Source organism: Vanessa cardui, chromosome 8 (genome assembly GCF_905220365.1).
Source record: "Vanessa cardui chromosome 8, ilVanCard2.1, whole genome shotgun sequence".
NCBI lineage: Eukaryota > Metazoa > Arthropoda > Insecta > Lepidoptera > Nymphalidae > Vanessa > Vanessa cardui.
Window position 1 is genome coordinate 11,996,258 of NC_061130.1, and position 20,890 is coordinate 12,017,147.

General features: G+C 31.0%; 4 protein-coding genes across 4 annotated transcripts; 2 read left to right on the top strand and 2 right to left on the bottom strand.

The window, feature by feature from the left end:
• Positions 1-822: 822 nt before the first annotated feature.
• Positions 823-3,723, bottom strand: LOC124531791 (golgin subfamily A member 6-like protein 22). The gene is made up of 6 exons (XM_047106318.1): positions 3,317-3,723; positions 3,018-3,238; positions 2,801-2,946; positions 1,898-2,281; positions 1,659-1,813; positions 823-964 (listed from the first exon to the last, which is right to left on the bottom strand). The coding sequence occupies exons 1-6, from the start codon at positions 3,721-3,723 to the stop codon at positions 823-825; spliced, it is 1,455 nt and encodes a 484-aa protein (XP_046962274.1).
• Positions 3,724-7,090: 3,367 nt separating this feature from the next.
• On the top strand, positions 7,091-8,681 carry LOC124531769 (post-GPI attachment to proteins factor 2-like). Its single transcript, XM_047106292.1, has 3 exons — positions 7,091-7,622; positions 8,184-8,402; positions 8,478-8,681. Exons 1-3 carry the CDS (start codon positions 7,211-7,213, stop codon positions 8,603-8,605), a joined length of 759 nt encoding a protein of 252 aa, XP_046962248.1. The 5' UTR covers positions 7,091-7,210; the 3' UTR covers positions 8,606-8,681.
• Positions 8,680-11,399, bottom strand: LOC124531768 (L-2-hydroxyglutarate dehydrogenase, mitochondrial). The gene is made up of 4 exons (XM_047106291.1): positions 10,974-11,399; positions 10,030-10,899; positions 9,729-9,949; positions 8,680-9,592 (listed from the first exon to the last, which is right to left on the bottom strand). The coding sequence occupies exons 1-4, from the start codon at positions 11,048-11,050 to the stop codon at positions 9,432-9,434; spliced, it is 1,329 nt and encodes a 442-aa protein (XP_046962247.1). The 5' UTR covers positions 11,051-11,399; the 3' UTR covers positions 8,680-9,431.
• Positions 11,400-12,337: 938 nt separating this feature from the next.
• Positions 12,338-17,265, top strand: LOC124531886 (glutamic acid-rich protein). The gene is made up of 5 exons (XM_047106455.1): positions 12,338-12,649; positions 13,362-13,523; positions 13,723-13,909; positions 14,239-14,358; positions 14,668-17,265. Exons 1-5 carry the CDS (start codon positions 12,428-12,430, stop codon positions 16,587-16,589), a joined length of 2,613 nt encoding a protein of 870 aa, XP_046962411.1. The 5' UTR covers positions 12,338-12,427; the 3' UTR covers positions 16,590-17,265.
• The last annotated feature ends 3,625 nt before the right edge of the window (positions 17,266-20,890 follow it).

Below are 20,890 nucleotides of genomic sequence, written 5' to 3' on the forward strand. Positions count from 1 at the left end.
AATTTGGTACAATTTCGTATAAAGCAAGCTTGAACTCCAAATAAGGACCTAAGCTAATCATTATGTCTAACAGCTGACGACAAGGAGAGCGCAGCCGCAAACGACACAGTTTTAAATATTTTTACAATAATTATAACTAATGCCCAGTCCGGTATAGTTCTATCGTAATTCGTATCCTCCCCGATTTCATCCTCCACGGTGATAAATTTTCAGAAACGATGCAAAAATTGAATTTTATTTATAAACACCGATTTTTATGTTTCAATTTCATTTAAAAAATCCGCTTACATACTGATATCATTTTTTTATAATAAATTTAGGTTATTTTGAGATTTTTTTAGAGGAATTCGTTTGGAGGTTTTCTTTCTCTGATATTATACTCATGGCACAAACTAAACTTTATCAAATGACAGGAACTATAACTTTATTATGATCCTTATACGAATTCAAAATGTTTCGTTCTATTCAGAGTCGGATTTAAAGGTCTGGAGTCCCCCGGGCCACAAAGCAGTGGGGGCCCTAGACAAACAGAAGCGTGAACAACCTAATAATTATATTATCATGAATTAATTACTTTTTAATTTCAATCACTAAGCTACGATTTATTTACTTGTATCGATAACTTTTAAAATATTAAATAATAACATTATTATAATTTGACTATATCTCGGTATTTGTTAACTTGCTGAAAAATGTGGCCCCCACTAATGTGCAGCCCCCAGGGCAGTTGCCCCGGTTGCCCTCCCCTAAATACGGCCCTGGTTCTATTCACCAAACAAGTAGGATGACACCTTATAATTAAAAAAGTTCAGTAATTTTTTGTTAATCTTCTGGAGGAATATAATCCGGAACGACTAGCAATACTTTTTCTCTCCATCTCAATTTTCTTGCGTCCTGCTCTCTCTTCAAAGCATTTAGTGCCGGTAATGTTCGCCAACAAGTAAACGTTTTAAATAAAATATTGCTGAAATAAAACAAATCAATGATACGAATATTCTTAAAATGACCAAAATTGACCGAAAAACCGGTTGAGCGTTACTGGGTCTGTTTTAAATATTTTTTATAGTTCTTTAAAATTTGGTACAGCTCTTGGTTAAATACGCATTGGTCTAAGAATTTCCTAAAATTTCTTACAATGCCTATGGATTATCGTGACGTATATACTATCACGGAACCCATTTGTCTGATTGGAAATTTCTTATTCATAATTTGTAGGTACTGAATCGAGTTATTGTAAAAAGAGCTTATGGTAAGTACATATAACTTTTATAAGTACAGTACAACAGTAACAGCCTGTAAATTTCCCACTGCTGGGCTAAGGCCTCCTCTCCCACTAAGGAGAAGGCTTGAAACATATTGCACCACGCTGTTCCAATGCGGGTTGGTGGAATGCACATGTGGCAGAATTTCGATGAAATTAGACACATGCAGATTTCCTCACCATGTTTTCCTTCACCGCCGAGTATGGGATGAATTATAAACACAATTTAACACATATATATAGCGGTTCTTGCCTGCGCTTGAACCCGCAATCATCGGTTACGATGCACGCGTTCTAACCACTGAGCCATCTCAACTCAACTTCTATAAAGAATATAACGAAAAAATATTATCAATATATATTGAAAATATTTTGTTATGTTTGTGCTCATTTATACCTGTTATAATACGTGACAGCCTTTTTCCATTTTACTTCAAATTCTTTCTTAACGACGTCAATGCCCTGGACGAATTTCCTAAATACTACTTGCGTTACATACAAATCATAATAATCTTCTGCGACTTGTTTTTTCAATACGTACTCATAATGGTTCTGTAACAAGAAAACTAGCATTAGGAGGTATGATATTTCTATAGATTTCCATACATTTCAATATGCATGAAACACATGTATGACCTTTTTAAAACCAGTAAAAGCTTTTTTCAATAAATTTTTCCTATTGAAGTCATCGGCTTTATAATTTCTATCGAACCACATGTCTTCAGTATACCACATCCAATGTAAAAATACATTCTTCAGCAGCTGAAATCTGTAATGAGCTTTGGCTTTTTCGATGTTTTCATGTCTAATATCGATTAGTCTTCTTAATGGTCTTATTCCATATTTTATAACCAAATATTTTTCATAGTGTAAATCTGCCATTACTATCAATGCCCTCAACTTTTCGACGTGTTGTTTTTTTCTTATGTTTTCAATTCTTTCTCTCTTCCTTTTGTCTCTTAGTTCTTTGATCCTCTTCATTTTTTCTTCTTTATCAATCTCTAATTTCGCTAGTTCTGCCTGGAAAGTATAAAATAAGATTTATATATAAATTGTAATTCACTGCTTCTGATAAAGCCTGTTGACACTGCTTGATACTTTTGAAAAATCTTATCATCTTTACTTCTGGTTATCGGCGCAACAACAACAACAACAGCCTGTAAATTCCCACTGCTGGGCTAAAGGCCTCCTCTCCCTTTGTGGAGAAGGTTTGGAACATATTCCACCACGCTGTTCCAATGGGTTGGTGGAATTTAATGTGGTAGAATTTCCTCACGCGTTCTAACCACTGGGGCATCTCGACATGAGTCGAGACTATAAGATATAGGAAGAGATAACCATGAGGTTATCGGCATATCTCGGCCATAAAAAGCTCGAAGCTTTTGAAGTAAGAAAAACACTACCTCTAATACCATAACTACATATACATAAATTATCAGAGGTATTTTGAAGAGCTACTTTTCATTATTATAATTTCCTAACTACCGAAAATGAAAAACTGCAATCTAATTACTCAACTGTGTAACACTTATTTACTACCTGTTGTTTTTGTTTAATACGTTCCTCTTCTAGTTGTTTCCTTCTCTCTCGTATCAGTGCGTGTTTCTCTTCTCTTTCTCGTGCTCTTCTTTCCATCCTTTGAAGGAATTGCGGTACTTTCAAACAGTGCAGCACCAATGATGGTTCTGTAATAGTTCACAATTATTATAAACACTATACTATGCGTCTAAAAAATAAACTGTTATTTTTTTTAAACCTTCAAATTCTTTTATTTTTAGTTCATTCGTCAAACATTTTATTTTTGGTTTCAAATGTTTGTCAATCTCGTAGTAAGTTTTTCGAATGTCTTCGCGCATTTTATCAACTGAGTTTTGTGAAGATTCAATGATTTTGTTATATTTCAGTTGTTCTATAACTTTATTCTGCTCTTCTAATTTATTTTTTTGAAGCGCAATTATGTGTTTTTGAACCTTGTACCTGTCAAATGTGTGGAATAATAATTATTTTATAATGTACCAATATGACATATTTTTTATTTAAGCTACTTTTTTATACCTATGCTGATAGGTGTCATAATCTCGAACGCTAAATCTCGACTTAGGAGTGGATTCTGTTTCGTTAATTGCATTATTTTTCTTCCTAGAAAGTTTATCGAAAAAATTATTGAGTGTTTCCTGTCTCTGTTTTAAAGCAAAATTTTCTTTCCTAATTGAAACGTATAATTTCCATTTCTTTATGTATTTCTTTGAAATATATTTTTCGCGAACATTTAATTTTTTTCGTACGGAAGAAACATGTAAAAACTTTACTAAATCCTCTGATTGAAAATTATATGGTAGCTCTAATTGATTTGAAGTTTTATCCTGTGTGAAACATTGACTGGAATCTCCATATAAGTTTTTGTCTTGTTCTACAACATCATCGGACGCAGTATTATCATCCATATCCGAATTGATGGCCATCATTATCAACAAAGATTGTAGGTCACGTTTAACTTCATTTAACGGTGGCGCTGAGTTATTGTTACTTATTACATTTTTTTGTTCAATATTCTTCACGATACCCTCATTCAGTGCATTTTTCAAAACATCTTTTGCTTTTAACTCTTTATCGACAAAATCAGTATTAATTTCATTTTTATTTCTGTCTATGTCCAATCTGTTTGAGTGAGTACCTCTAAAACTACGAGTGCAATTCGTATTTTCGAGTAATTTAGGTTTCTCCTTTACCTCTAATTTAAAGTCGACATCGTTTTCTATCGCTAAATTTACTTTAGCATCCGATGACTGTTTTAAGAATAATGCTATTTCATCGTCTATCAATTGGTTGTCTCCGCTAGTAGGCGGGAAATAATTTAGTTTCTTTTGTGATAGAGATTGTATTACACTAATTTTTTCAACACTTTTAATCGTGGATTCATTTTGCAAATTCATATTTTCGAAATACGCACGTAGATTAACTATTTCTTTTTTTATTTTATGACAGCCTTTAGTCTTTTTTATACTTTTCCTTAAAAAAAAACAATAGATTTTTAAATACATCACATCCCAATTTATTGCATAAAAATGCTAGATATAAATTTGCGTTTATGTTTCGGAATGCACGGATAATTCTTTAGTTCGGTTTTAAGTCTAACTACTAAGATATATTTTTTTTAGTGAAAAACTTAAACAAGTTTAAAATTTTGCTATGCGATCAAGAATAGTCTAAATATACACATCAACGCCGTCTAGGGATATTTTGTATAAAATTCTTAAACTCAAAAAATCATATCCGGTTTTAAAATCTTTTGATGAAAGACTATTTTGTAAACCTTCTTGGACGTTTCTAAATTTGAATAAAATAAATAAAAATAAAATTTTTACGCGACATAATGGTAGCGATGGCCGAAGGTTTCGTTTACCTACCGTCATATTAAGATATTTTTTGTGTCCAATTTAAGTTTTATAACATGTTATCGATTAATTTCGAGTTAAACCTATTGTGTGCATCATGCAGCGGTGCCATTTAACGAGAGAAGAAATGCTAAGGGCAGGAGGCTTGCTCCAAGCTAGGGCTACTCAACAGAGAATTGCTAAGGAGATTGGAACAAGACAAAACGTCATATCTTGGTTATGGTCACGCTACCGTGCTACTAGTGAAGTGACTGAAAGATATCCAGGTGGGAAGCGCATAACCAATCAACGACAAGACCGATATTTGCAAGTTGCCGCGAAAAGAGAACCAAATGTTACGGCACTTCAATTGGTTCAGAGGCTCTAGCCAGAGGACCAGTTGCTTGTGAGTGACCAAACTGTAAGGAGAAGGCTGCATGAAGCTAACCTTCATGCTCGCAGACCGTTTCGTACTCCAGCACTATGCCGAGGAAATCGTGGACGACGACTAGAGTGGGTTCGTGTAAATTTGCTCTCGGATGATAACCAGTGGTCTGTAGTGCTGTTTACCGATGAGTCCCGGTTCTGTTTCCATTCCGATACACGTAGAGTACGTGTTTGGCGATTCCCTGGTCATGATAGCCGTCTGCAACATCTTCAGAAAGTCCATTCATACCACGGCGGCATAATTATGGTTTTGGCGAGAATTTATCTTGGTGGAAGAACAGACCTCGTTTGGATCAGAAACACCATGGCGGCCAAAAAATGCCGTAACGAGATGCTTGTGCCAATAATTTAACCCCATAGACTAAAAATGGGCCAAGAATTCACGCTCATGCACGATAGCACCCGTCCGCACACAGCGGGAGTGATGACGAGATCGTTGTAGGAACAAGACGTATCGGTCTTAGGCTGTCCCGCTCTATCACCTGACCTAAACCCCATAGAGCACGCGTGGGCCATACTCCAAAGAAGGGCTTCGAGGAATTTTCCTGCAAATATTGCGACGGATGAGTCACTTTTTTGCATCTTAGTCGGACCTGGGACAATATACCGCAGCAAGACTTGGATAACTTAATCCAAAGTATGAAAAATTGTTGCAGGACGGTATAAATGTCCTAGAAAGTTTTACAGACTACTGATTTTTCATATGACTGTTAAAAACAATAACTTTTCTACATTTTTCACATTTTCTTATGACAAACATTAATTGTTAGTTTTACCATTATTTTACGTTTTTTCTTTATTTAAGGATAAAATTGTTTACGCAAAATAATATGGTTTATTTTTTATTCTGGAGTATAGTCAGATAAATGGGTTTTATAAAAATATAAACATGTTGCATGTTATCTTTAATAAATTTTGAAATAATTGAGTAAATTCAAAATATCCCTAGACAATGTTGATGTGTGTAATAGTGTATCTAAACAATAGTATATTATTTCAATATCGGCAAAACCTGCTATATTTGAGATATCCAGAAAATCCCTTCGTATTTTTTTTTGTATATACTTAGTTGAAAATAATCAAAGAAATAAAAGTTCGGATATAAAAACAAATATAACAAATACTCTTTAATTAAAAAATACTTATAATTACGCACTTTGAGTTATGTCTTAAGCCACCAAGATTATGAGTATCCCGCGCCTGGCAACAAAACAAAATGTAAGGGTACATTTTTCATTTGTAATAATAATAGATTGCTTTAAAAATTGTGTACTAATTACAAAATTTCTTACCATTGCTCGTCTCAACTGCATACGTAGAAATATATCTTGTGGACTAAAATCAGGAGAAAGTTTTAATAATTCCTTTTCTTCAAAAATGTTTTTTCTCAAAATTTCTTCCATTATATAGCCTTTGAAAATATTTTTAATCAGCTATTACATTTTACTAAGAAACAAACGTTACTAGAAATATCTTAAATGCTTCTCCCGTATCTCAAACAATTTAATAACACACCATAGTAACAGATAAATCGATAAAAGTATATTAAACGTCTTTCTTTTCACTGCAAGTTTCGACGCTATAAAACTTTTTTACGACAAACCTAAAGTTTGAATTAAAAATTAAAAAAAAATTGTACAATATGGCCCTAGTCAATCAAATATTTTTTTTACACAATTATAATGACGATGGTCTTCGCATATTTTACTATAATAAAAAAAGAGCATTTGATAACTTTATGAAATAGCTGTTTTGATTAAATATAGTTTTTAGTAAGTGTATATTTTTTTTATAGTAATATTTATAACTAATTTTTAAACGTATAATATGTAATTACTAATTAACAAATATAATATGAATATTTAATCTACTAGAAGCTATAATACTATATTATAGAGACTTACGAACAAAAATTTATTAAGAATATTAGTATAGCTTATTAAAATAATTATACAATATAGCTTTATAATCTAAAACGAACAACTAAACATTAAATACAATATCAAAACATGACATTGACACTGACGGCTATAAATTTATGACAAAATACAAATGCCCATTGGAAACGAATTTAACTAAGTTATAAGTTATGAAAATCTCTAAACAGTAAAAAAATAGACATAAGTAAATGTATCTACCTCTGCATAATGCTTCCAACAGAAAATATTTCATTAAAATCCCTATTAAAAAATTGGGTTTGTGTACAGTTTCGCTGCCACTATTTGCGTTCATAACTTGTGTTTTTATTACACTGTACAAAGATTTCGAAGTTGCAAATAATACGCATTGCAATGTGCCAAATGTCTTCCCGTCCATATCAGCATCTATAGGAAGTTACGAACCACAACGCACAATATGGAGACTCGCTATATATATTCACGCACCACTAAGGTTTTTCATAATTTATTTAAGATGGGATTATTATAGAAAAACAATTAGCCAAAATTGTATATTTGTAGTAAAATTAGCAGTATTTTTAAATATTATTGAAAATTTATCATTAATAGGCTTGACTCATTGGACGTCCTCACAATATTACCGTAAGTCTGTTATACTTTTTGCCATTATTATGTGTAGGCAATAGAAGTCTGTAGTATTTAAAATAATATATCAATTTTATTTTAAGCTTAATATTATTTATATCAACTTTTGTATAACTAGATTGCTTTCTTATTGGTTGATTATTTACTTTGGGTTTTTTAATTATCAGTGTTAGTTTTATAGCTTTAAATGTTCCAAATATTTATTAATTTGTCCAACTTGCTTTAATTACAGTTTATCTTTAAAAAAATTTAATCATGATCCCTAACTGTTCTCAAGTGGTTACCTTATATATACTATAAATTAAAGAGGCTATTAGGGTCTGTAAAGGCATGAGGCTTAATCAAAACCTATGAAAACTAGTTTCACCTCAATATGTTCTATTTCATAATTATTATTGACAAATTATTGTAGTCTTTAAAAATGCACTTTCATATACCTAGCTAGATTTGTATACTTTTTACTATCAGTAAATTAAATAATAATTGACATTTATTTTGTGAAAACATATCATTTTTTCTGCCAAAGAGGTAAAATATCTAACTACTATTTCTTTCCAGCGTTTCATGAAGCATGTTTTAAAACTTTTATTGGTACTTCAATATTTTACATGTTATTTACATGCATGATGTTAACAAAATATAGGCGGCGAGCAACACAGACAGATCTAGAAATTTACTCAATGAAATTAAAATGGAGAGCTTTTTTTGTAAATGTAGCTTCCTTTGCATTTGCAGCTTATTTTTTCTTAAGACACAATCGCCTTTGTGAACCCTATGGTAAGTTGTATGTTTAATAATACAGCTGTAATATAAATAATGTTATCTTTTTTAATACTATTTCTTTTTTTGCAGTTTATTCAATGTTTGGATTTTCAGAATATATTGTTGTAATAAGCAACATTATGTTCCACATGACAACAGTATATGATCTCCGATCTCAGTACATTTACTTTACTCGAAAAGGCTTTGTAATTGACTGACTTAGGATTATAAATAATATTTATTTAATACAAGAAGTGCTAATTGAAAATGACATAAATCAAAGACTACCAAGTATAACATGATATTTTTATTTTTTATGGTGCTTGATGCTTTAATATGTATGTATGTATATATTAATATGCAAAACCTTTATATAACTTCTGACATAGACTATAGAACTGTATGGATACAAATATATATATGTATATATTTATTATTAAATAGAACCCTTTCACAGTAATAATAAATCTTAACTTAAATAAAACAAAATAGTCAATAAATTATTATTAGTGCATTCATTACAAATGTACTTATTAACACCTACCAAACTGCATCTTGTACTTTGTTTCCTTAGTATAATTTTCTATTAGTAAAAATTCAAATCTACTTTATATCTTAAATAAATCTCAGTATAAATATTTATTATTGTGCCAGTGGAGAGTTATGTTTTAGTACAGCAATATGCCATTTAAGACAAGTCATGCCATAATAATATTGTAAAAAAATGTATAAAAACAGTTCTTTATCACAGTACAAAAAGTGCACAAAAATAATAAACTTATATAGAACAGATAAAGCAAATATTTAACATAAATACATTTTATGGAAACATTTTACATTACATGGAATTAGTTAAAAGAAATTAGCATTAAGTAAATATAGTCTTAATTATTATTTAAATTGTTAAAACCACTATAAATAACTCTGTGAAATTCAATAACACCAGCCACCAGTCTGGCAGATTGTAACATTTTAACAAAATTTTTAAATACATAACAGTAATTTGATTGTGGTAAAACATTAACAAGCCACATTACTAACTAATTATAATTTAAATTCATCTTTCATCTTATCAGCTATCATTTTGGCAATGGCCAAGGATGATGTAGCACCTGGTGATGGAGCATTTCGGCAGTGTAAAACTCTGCTGCCAATGGCACCAGATCCTGGCTTGGAGTCAAATACAAAATCTTCTATCAAAGTACCTAAAAGTATAAATAAATAAATTCAATTCAGGAAAAACAGATGTTCATAAAAACCCATTTGTGTACCATATATTTTTCCTTATTGAATGATTATAAAAATAATGTTATGGAAAATGATTATGTAATGCCGACTCACCATCCTTTCCCATGGCTTGAGCTCTTACTCCAGCAGGTCCTCGCTCTACATCGCTTGTTGTTAAACCTTGAATATATTTTTGGACTTGCATCACTTGTAATGGCATCAAAACTGATCTTGTCATTTCTTTCAGTCCAAATCCAGCATATTTAAAAGCCATTTTGCGGAACCCAGAAAATTTTAGTATTTGTTTAAGCTCTTCCATATTCACATCACTCCATCTATGAAATAAATATATAATTTAAAACATAAGTACATACTCTATTAAATGTATAATATTAATTTATTTCATTTTACTTACTTATAACCTTCTTTGCAAAATGCTAAGATTGCATTAGGACCTACAATAACTCGGCCATCTATTCTTGGTGTTACATGAACACCCAAAAATGGAAATCTGGAGTCCGGAACAGGATATATATTTGCCTTAGTTAGATGACTTTTCTGAGGAACTAAATATAAATATTCACCTCTAAAAGGGATAATTTTTGGTTCTTCAGGGCAACCAGTTAACACTGCAACTGTATCAGATTGCAAGCCACAGCATGTCAGTACATACTTAGCTTGTATTGTATTTTGTTTGGAGTCCGTTATGGTTACAGGGTAGTCAGAACTTTCAGACTCCATAAACTTTTTAACCTCAAAATTCAAGTATGTTTTGCCCCCAGAGCGGATAAAATCATGAACATAAGAATTTGTTACTTCTCCCCAATCCACAATTCCGGTGTGAGGTGACCATATTGCTTGAATACCATTACAATGTGGTTCTAATTCCTTGATTTCTTTTGAATCTAATAATCTGATATCTTTCACTCCATTCTTAAGACCACGTTCGTATAAATCTAATAGACGGGATACTTCTGATCTTTCTGTAGCAACAATCAATTTACCACATTTTGAATACTTGATTTCCTTTTCGTCTAAATATTTATATGACAGATTAAGACCTTCAACACATAACTTTGCTTTCAATGAACCAGGTTTATAGTAGATTCCAGCATGTATTACTCCACTATTATTACCACTTTGATGAAATGCAAATCGATTTTCTTTTTCAATTAGAGCAATACTCAATGTGGGATGCCTTATCAATAGTTCTCTGGCAGACGCAGAGCCCACAATACCTCCTCCAATAATAGCAATATCAAAATTTTGTTTATCTTTACTGTATCTGAAAAGTACACAACTCCTTGATATGTACAGAATATTCAAGTGCTATATTTTTTTTAAACAAATATCACTTACCTTCGGTAATTATTCAGTGCTAATGGTAGTCGGTAACGTTTGCAAAGCACCGAAGATGATTTACTTATAATCGACATTATTTATATTTATAATAGTAAATAATAACGATCAATTTGATAACTGAATGTTACTTAATTTATTTGTATATTTAGCCACAGTATTTCACAATTTTTCAACACATTCATACATAATTACTAAAAATATAGATTTATTTAAGTCGATTTAGTTTATCAAACGAATTTTTCCGACTTGCCAAGAGGATAAATTTGATTCGGTATCGGAAATTATCCAATACAGTCAGTATACCTACTTAATTATATAAAGCCCCACATTCTATGAAATTAATGTAATAAAACGTCATAGCAATAAATAGGTAAATGAACGAGTGACTGTTTGTTTTTGTAAAATGTGTATCTGTCGTTGTTTACATAAACGTCAGATGAAAAAATATGTAATATTTTTTATTTCAATATTCAGGGCTGCCAATGCCTATTCACCTAATTCCCCAAAAGTCTTAGCGAAATTCCCTAAATTGGAGAAAAAAAATGTACCAATAAAACAAACAAAAAAATCATGCTATTTTTTTTTTCGTTGAATCAGACTAGTCATGGCTACTATCTGTATATAGTGTGTTAACTAATAATCGACTACAGTTTAAATTTTCGTACTAACTAAAAAACGGGTAAACAATTACCGATCGTTTTGGTAAAAAACGCATAGTATAAATTCCCCTTATTTTCCCCCATAGGACAAACCCCATACCAATCCACGATCGCATCGATTCCCCGCAATTTGGAGAATTCTCCACACATTGGCAACGTTGTCAATATTATACTTGCAATGCAGTATTGCCAGATCTCTGGAATAGGGTATTTGCGGTGGTGAAATATTAATTATAAAGGTTGATAAAACTTAACGATTGTATATATTGTTATAGAAATATACCTAAAAATTCTGATCTTGAGTCATGAAAGCACAACTAACTAAAATAAGCTATTCCAGTGGTATAAATAAATGAAGATGCTATTCCTAAAAAAATCGCACTGTAGAGTAATGTAATTAAATTATTACTGTGAACCAATCGTGTATCTGTTATAATTCACTTGTAAACAACAACAACTACTTTACTAATCATATATATCGTCATATTAAGTTTTTCTGCTGTCCACCTTAAAAATTAATAAAGTATCGACAGCAAACAATACTATAACACATATATATTTAAAATATAAAGGAAGATCATTGGCTTTTTATTGCGTTTTTGGGCTATTGATACAATTTTACTTGGTAAATATTTCGTCTGAAATCATTTTTCTTTTTTTGAGCCAAGAGGACACAGATATTTTTTTTCTTTTTGACAAAATGACAATTGTTAACTGACATGTGTCATAATTCCTGCTTTTTACTGTTTGTGTTATTTACCTACTGTAATATAAATCTAACAAATTATTATAATGAATCGAATTAAACACCATAAAATTAAGCAAGAGATGCCGGAAACATCCTCAACCCGCACAAACGACGAACAACATGATCTAGCCTATTACATTCACGATAGAGTCGAGTTGATGCATCAGGTGTTTTCTATTATAAAACCAAAGGAATTAAAGGCAATGGCACCGGAATGTGTGCAAGACATATCCATAGATGATTTACAGGAGCTGTGTACAGAAGAAGTAAGTCGTTGACACATTAATATATTTAAAAAAAAACAATAATGACTAAAATTTACGTATTTTCCATTTCCCTGTTACTTTTTCTTTTTTTATGATAATTATTAGCAAGAGTGAAGTCTTGTTAAGTTAGGAAATTTTAGAAGCAATTAAATAATCCACATCCAAGATAAATAAGTTATATGTCATTTAAGTTATATTTAACTTGAATATAGTAAATAATTAACACCAGCCTTAAACATTGGCACAATAAAAATGTTTTTCTATGTATTTTTATTAGTTATATGTAACTTATTTAATTTGAATAGAAAAAAAAAAATATTGTGCCAATGTTTATGGCTAGTGTTTACTATTTACTATCAGGTGGCATAATTGCCAGTTTGTCTTCTTAAACATAGATATTTGCTTTTTTTTTAAATTACCAATATTTTTTATGTTAATTATTGTTTATTAAGTATAGAGTAGACTATGTCATTTATTTATAATTTTGGATAAATAACAGTACAATAACAAAATAAATTATATTAAGACTTCTATACTAATACTACTTAAACCAATCAACTTTCCATAATAAGCAGTGCATTAAAGGAGCAGAAAAAGTACTTGTTAATGTGGAATCTTCAAAAATTCAATTAAAAAAAAAACCAAGCAGAAAAATTAGTAAAAAGTATGTCTTGTATTATAAGAAGTATTTTAATAGTTCAATTCATTTTAGCTTTTAGGTATTAGCTCAAAACGTCTGTGCGCAATACTAGATGGAGCAGACCCACCTACAGATACAGAGTCTTCAAGTTCAGAGCCATTGGAGACCATCTCCCTTGACAGTATATCATCTGATGAAGAGATACTCAGTCAGCCCTGTGCTAAAACAAAAAAGGTTAGAAAAAGGACATGTGTTTATTTGTTGGTAGATTAGTTTGTATCTTATATTATTTCGCTGAATGCCTAATTTCATTGTTGGGAGATCTTTTTTATAATTTTTTATTTTGTTGCAATTGAAAATATAATTTTTAACCAGTTTTAAAGGAAGTAATTTTGAATAAAAAAAAATAACATGTAATTATATATATACACAGCATAAACACAGAAAGCACAAGTCAAAAGGCAAGCATAAACGAAAGAACAGTGACAGCAGTAACAAGGACCAAGAAATTGAAGATAGATCTAAAGCATCCAGAGCGGGTTTGACAGTATTGGAGCTCCTGGAATTACAAGCCAGGGCTAGAGCTATAAGAGCTCAACTACAACAAGACAATTCCAATAGTATGTTAAAACATAATTATTAATTAAAATATAATCAATATAAAATATCTTGAGATCTGATTGAATCTGAAAGACTAGAAAATTGTGTAAGAAATAATATAGTACAATTATTAGTGCGAAATCATAAACCAATGGTGTACTTGTATGAATCAATCTTGATTGTTATTAACTAGCATTATGATCATATTTTCAACTTTTAATAAAGTGTCATATACCATACCATATCATTTTTTCAAGAAATTTACACTCACATTAATCCTAAACTTTTTAATAATTCTCTTTCCCAATATTAAGTTGTTGATTTATGTGTTATTTTTTAATGTCCACAGAACAGGAGACTGTACCAGAAAAGCATGATTCGTCTGATGAAGTAGAGATAAAAGAAGAACCACCAGAAGTTGTAGAAATTAGCAGCGAGGATGAAAAACCTAAGGCAGAAAGTCTAACTGGTAAAAAAACTACTTATAATTTGTACATTCCTATTATAAAATAAAGATATTCTTGTGCCCAAGTGCTTTGAATAGGGTAATATTTCTATTGTACTGGTATTGTATACCAAGATTATACAATAAGTAAGTGCCATAAGAAATATTATATTTCTTACATCATTAATGAGTAATAACTTTGGAAACTACACAACAATAATTAGTGTTCCTTTAAACAGAACATGTGATACTTGTTTGGTACTTATTCAGAAAGTTTTTAGTTTTGTAAGAAAATAAGAATGCCTGTATTATAATATATATTATTAATTTCAGCAAAACCTTCATCGCCGAGCATAAATACTACAGGTTCAGTTGAAAACTCAGCTAGTGTGAAAAGAATAAATAATTTAGTAATAACAGTACCACAGACAAAACCTTCACGGAAAATTAAACTGAATAGGACTAAATTAGTACGTATTTCTACAAACAGTGATGTTGTAGACAAGGAAAAAGAAAAAAATTATACTAATAATGTCTGTAACCAAACAGCTGTTCCTAAGCCTCCGGTTGAAACATTATCTGTACAAATTTCTAACAAAGAAGGACCTAAGCCGGAACAAAGTAAAATTCAAGGAAAACTAAAGAAGAAGCAAAAGAAGAAATCGAAAAAAAATGAGAAAGATGGAAGTGACCATGATGAAATAATGTTACAACTTTCGGACACAGAAAAAATGGACTTACTTGAAAACTTTAATAGGGAAGACTATGATAATTTCACGAGTTCCAGTTCAAAAGATTCTGAAAGTAGTTCTGAGGATGAATCTGTGAAAGATGTTCCAAATAAAGAAATTGATAAGAATACCGCGGACGGCACAAAAATTGCTGAATCACTTTTAGATACTACAAAGACGTCGGAAAATCATGAAATATCAGATGATATTAATGTTAAAGAAATGAACCATTCAATTGAAATCCAAGAACAAGAGGTGCAAACTAATAATGTTGCGAAAAACATTGAACAAAAAGAAAGTCCTCAAAAAAGTAATGCTAATGATATTGATGAAAATGTCCTAGTTTTGTCTAATAAAGATAACTTAACTAATGATTGTAATACAGAAGAAACCACACAAGTTATGAAAAATGGCGAAATGGATACGGCAGTAACTCAGAAAAACGAAGAAAATAAAGATGAAAATATAAATTCAGTCAATGTTCAAGAAAATAATAATGAAGAGCAACTCGAAGAAGGTGAAATATTGAGCAAAACAGAAGAAGTAAAAGAAGACTTATCTGATGGTGAAATTCCCAATAAAACTTGTGCAGAAATGGAGTCGCATGATGCATCCAGCAAAGTTGTTTATATATCGGATGAAGAAACTGCCAATGCTTCCAAAACTACAAAAAATAAAAAGAAAGAAAAGAAATCGAAGAAACAAAAAAAGTCAAAGAAAAAGGATTTTCGTGAGAGCGGCGATCAGAACTTCTTAGAAAATAATGAATATAAAAAAAACTTAGAACCAGATAAAATAAACGTTGATCAACATCGCACAGTAACAACAAATGATGATAAATCCGTTAATGTACTTACAATAGACGACGATGATGATATTGATGATATATTTGAAATTTTGGAACTATCCGATGATTCGTCACATTCAGAAATAGAAGGAGATTCAGTTTTATCAAAAGAGCCAACAACTGCAGAAATAGCAGCACTTTCTGCTAAAATTGACGAAATACACAACGAAGATATTGTGACTAAAGAAAAAGAGTTAATAGAAGATCTTAATGAAGAAGAAAACATATCGTGGCGAGATAGGTACTTAGACAGCAAGAAAGTAAAAAGGGTTTTAACAACATCTAACATCCTGAATGCTCTAAGAAAGAAAAATAAGGATATTAAGAGAATGTTGGAAGCAACTAAAAATATTACGGAAGATGTGAGTCCTAAAGCATGTGAATCTGATGTTGTTGTTGAAGGCTCTATTGAACACTTCAATACCCTAGAAGCGTCTACCAAGTATGTAGACCCTATAGCGGATATAGAGGAAAAGCAGCAAGTTGAAGGAAACAGTGACAACACAATAGTAAGTAAAGAAATGGAAAAAAATGCTAAGCTCTTATTGAAAATGTATAAAAAGTTATTAAAGTATAATGATATAAACAAGCAGAAAGACCCCAATAAAAAGAAAAAGAAGAAGCAAAAGAAGAATAAGGATAAGGATAAAGAGAAGTCTGTAGGCATTGTCTCATAATGTGAATAATTGTTTAGTATTTTAAGGATATAAAATAAAATAATAATAACAAATAATTATTTATAAATTATATTAATTATTATATTCTAGATTGTAAAATAAATACGGCTCTATTTTTTTTGTTAATACATTGTTTTAGAATTCTATATACACATATACTGATTTCATTAACGTAAATGTATTACTGCAGTAAAATTATTTCAGAAGTTGGGAGATTTTTTTATCATCGATCAAATCAATTTTTTTTAATTAAAAATATCTTTGTTCAAAAATTACCCATTTTTTGTTATCTACCTACAGTTTCTCGTCCAGGAAGGCGCACTCCTATCCACTGAATTATAATAACGGCGTGCATTAGTATGGGTGAACGATGCTATTGCTTACAAGACATCCTAGTCTGCGTAAGGTGTAGTCGTATGCACAATAAGTCAACTTATATAAAGTATAGAGCAAAGTGGAAAAAATGATAATTAAATTATATTTACAAAATTACAGACGATTGGAATGAAAATATCTATAAAAATATGGCCGATTTAAGCTATAGTTATTTTATACTCTAGGAAAACCCCTGTAGAAAAGCAATAACCAATACTAGTATTCTTTGTTATATTTAGATTTATTTATTAAATCCCTATTATGTCTGAATAATTAAAGCTTTAATGATTTTTTTTCAGGATTTTGTTTGTTTTCTTTTTGCCCTAAAATAGCAGCAGATTCTTCGAAAACTCATATAAGTATTATGTTGTTAATATATGAATGGTTTAAATTATACAAATTATAATTTTCCTTTTTTTATATTCAATAATATCAACCCGGCTTCGCACGGGTGCAATAGTGATACTATTTAGTATATTTATATTACGGAATTTGTTTCTTTACGTCACATTAAAACTTCTAAAATTATTACTATCTATTAAAAAAACCCGCATCAAAATCCGTTGCGTAATTATAGAGATATAAGCAAACATAGGGACAGACAGCGGTAAGCGACTTTGTTTTATACTATGTAATGATAAAGATATTAAATACATCAAACAAATAACCGGGAATGCATTTATAAAAAAATAAACTGTCTTTTTAAAATTGTGTACTGTTCTCCGGTTTGGTTGTTACATATGTGGAGAAATTCCATAGGTTTTCTTTAAATATCCTGCACCATTTGGCACGAGATCATATGATTATCGATGTTTGTCCGCTTGGTTTGGGTTGTCTAAACTTCTAGCCAATGATAGATTTTTGTCCCCAAGCTATACTAAGCGTTATTTTATAATATTATTTTAAAATTATTTTAAATACAAATTAACTATACCTTATTGACAGATCAATAAATTTCCCCATCGTTTAATGACATCTGATTTGAAGAAAAACAACATGACGGAACGCTGGTCTTTTTCTTTACTGTCAAAGTTGCTAGATTTAGCTGATCTTACACAAACCAAGTATTGTAAAAGAAGTCTTCTTAAGTGATATTGTGTAAGTTGAGGGATAATGGGCCTCTATAACCCTCGCAGAGTCGTTAGTGTCATTGTTTACGCGAACCTAATTTTGTTTTGTTCAGCTGAGCTACTTGTTTAAAGAGATTGGATGAAATGGTGTGAGACGATTCGAATTTACGGTATATCTGCTATGAATGTTATATAGTTCTTGGGTCCATTTAGGTAAGGCTATTTATTTTATGTAGGTACAGTTAACTTATCTAACTGTTATTTTTACTTTTTTTTAAATATAATAGTACTAGTGGCGAAAATTAACCACAATACCTTTTTTCTGTGCACGGGTATGGTACTGAAATCATCTTAAGAGACTGTACCAATTTTTTTTCTGTGTTTGTGGGCCCTTGTGGCTTTGATAATAGATTGGACCCGCTGTAATCGTGTTTCGGGACTGACTTTATCAAGAAAAATAAATCATATTTTACCCGTATGAAGTCGGGACGACCAGCGGCGGGGAGGAAGGGTCTCGGTGCATAGAAATAGAATCGGGTCCTCACCCGCTCTTTCCCACCCCTCTTTAACTAATAATTACCCTTTATAATATAAAATTATAGATACCAAATAAGAAATCTTGAGCGCAGGGTCGTGATTTTCTAGCTTCAAAAGCTTAAGGTTAAGTTTAGAGGCCCCCCTGAACTCCGGGGCCCTAGTGCGGTACACCTGGCCCAGAGATAGCTTCGACACTGGCGACGACCCGCTAGTTTAATATAATTAATGCGTTAATAAATATTATACACTATATTCTATGTGTTTTATCTATAAAAGTGCATATCACTACTACACTATTAATTGTAATAATCATCACAATTTTTTTTGTGAATCAACATAATTGTTATTCAATTTTCAATGATAGATATTCTCACATTTTTTTTAATATTTAACGCAAAATATTATACATATGATGTTAGTATTTCAATAATACTTGTTTCCGTCATTAATATAACTGCATCTGAAAAACTGTGGTAAAAAACTCAAACTCAAATTCCTTTCCTTTAATATGGAAGTATTACACTTACTTATTTATAGTCAAATTAAATACTACCAAGAAATGAAAACACCTGCCGTGCGAGGTACTAGCGAAAGAAACTCAGCGGGCAAGTAACGCAGTGCAAGCAAACAAGAGCAGAATTAATAGTTCAAAAGCGGTAGGTATACCTACTAAACTGCAATGAATTCAATGCATAAATCTCATTTGAATTTCATACTACCTAAAACAAAGTGAATATTTACTTTGTACGTAATTACAATTCGGAAGTGGCAGAATTTACTGGAATTTATGTTCGCTGTCTGCACGTTAAGATAAATTTAATCTGTTCTAGTTACGGATTTACTTACTCTCAAGTAGGTATAGGCTGTTTAATGTTACTGCCCTAATATTAGGCTGTTGGTATTATATTGGTGATTTACAAGCGAAGCGATCGCAACGTGCTCGCAGCGAGCGCGCTGTGGACATGCTGTGTGATAAATTCAGTACTCTTTCTTTTAAAAATGTATTTTATTCAGATTTTTAGGCAAATAGGTCATTCAGTTAGGCCATGTGTGTAGAAGTTAAATGGTTGCGGGCCAAATGCTTAATGTTTTAACATACAATATAAAAACAATGCGCTATCATTTAAATTGAAAGAAAGAAAAATAAATAATCGAGAAGATGTATTGACAATTTATTTCCGTCTGACGTCAGTAATCCGTTTTACAGATTTATTTTTGATGTTCGAGCAGTCTCATTCGCGTCTGCCGTCCTAGGATAAAGTCTGCTTAGTGAGGTAGTAAATCCGCCACTGATCTGTTCACGAAAGGGATACGAGTTCGTACAAAGTTAATAAAGACCAAATCAAAACATAGGTATTACTAAATTCTAACATTTACTTTTAAAAGAAATATCTTTAAGTTAAATGTAATCACACTAAGTATTTAATTTCGTATAACTCTTAATAATCAATACAAAAATATCTATCCATTATTGTCCATAGACAATTACTACTTTCAAAAATTGTATCACATGTTCGTTATTCGTAACACCTTACACGTTGTTACTCAATTCGTTACTAAATCAGTTCAGTTCATTTTTTTCATAGGAGGAAACGAGCAGGCTCTCCTAATGGACAGACATCTGCAACTTCGGAGGGCTTACGAGTATCTTTAACAAATGTATACGTTCTTTTCACAAGATTCTCAAGTCACATCGAAGACGCAAATTAAATAATTCAAAAAGACGCATAAGTATCTTTAATAAAAATATACAAATAATAATAATTAATTATACAAAGTTTTTAAGTCATTAAAATCATTATTTAACAACTTTTGCCTACTTCTTTTTTAATATTGGAAGATGACATGCGATAACGACCTATTTACAAACCTGTTACCGACATTACCCTTCCGAATTCAGCAACGAGTATCCGATTTTATCGAAATAAAAATGATGTTTATCTTTATCTCTATATTGTAGAAAGGTTTTTAATAATTTTAAAACATTTGAGTTTATTTTATCTTCGAGGATTCATTTTCGCTTGACGCTTAAATGGAAATAGATATTCACCATAATAACCTGTAATTTTCTTTATCATTTTTTTTATCAAAATCACAATCTTATTAAATGCAGCCAAATAATATTTGACAGAAGAAATATTGCTATGCGAATAAAAATACTTCCCATGTATTAAGTTATTATAGTACTAAGAAATACATATAAGCTAGTAAAGTATAAAGTAGTTTATTGATATGAGCTCAAAATACGAATACAGCAACATAAATATCTAGAATACCTGTAGCACGTCTAAGTTCGCTCTGATACCAATATTTACGTAA

Bases quoted from the DNA above. Each gene is read 5' to 3' on its own strand.
- LOC124531791 (XM_047106318.1), bottom strand. From the start codon at position 3,723: ATGGCCATCAATTCGGATATGGATGATAATACTGCGTCCGATGATGTT. The intron at 3,239-3,316 runs GTATAAAAAAGT...CACATTTGACAG, and splicing joins TATGACACCTATCAGCATAG to GTACAAGGTTCAAAAACACA. The intron at 2,282-2,800 runs GTAGTAAATAAG...TATACTTTCCAG, and splicing joins GTATTAAACAAAAACAACAG to GCAGAACTAGCGAAATTAGA.
- LOC124531769 (XM_047106292.1), top strand. From the start codon at position 7,211: ATGTATCTACCTCTGCATAATGCTTCCAACAGAAAATATTTCATTAAA. The intron at 7,623-8,183 runs GTAAGTCTGTTA...ATTTCTTTCCAG, and splicing joins GACGTCCTCACAATATTACC to CGTTTCATGAAGCATGTTTT. The intron at 8,403-8,477 runs GTAAGTTGTATG...CTTTTTTTGCAG, and splicing joins TCGCCTTTGTGAACCCTATG to TTTATTCAATGTTTGGATTT.
- LOC124531768 (XM_047106291.1), bottom strand. From the start codon at position 11,050: ATGTCGATTATAAGTAAATCATCTTCGGTGCTTTGCAAACGTTACCGA. The intron at 9,950-10,029 runs GTAAGTAAAATG...TTTATTTCATAG, and splicing joins TTTTGCAAAGAAGGTTATAA to ATGGAGTGATGTGAATATGG. The intron at 9,593-9,728 runs GTGAGTCGGCAT...TTATACTTTTAG, and splicing joins TCAAGCCATGGGAAAGGATG to GTACTTTGATAGAAGATTTT.
- LOC124531886 (XM_047106455.1), top strand. From the start codon at position 12,428: ATGAATCGAATTAAACACCATAAAATTAAGCAAGAGATGCCGGAAACA. The intron at 13,910-14,238 runs GTATGTTAAAAC...TAATGTCCACAG, and splicing joins ACAACAAGACAATTCCAATA to AACAGGAGACTGTACCAGAA. The intron at 14,359-14,667 runs GTAAAAAAACTA...TATTAATTTCAG, and splicing joins TAAGGCAGAAAGTCTAACTG to CAAAACCTTCATCGCCGAGC.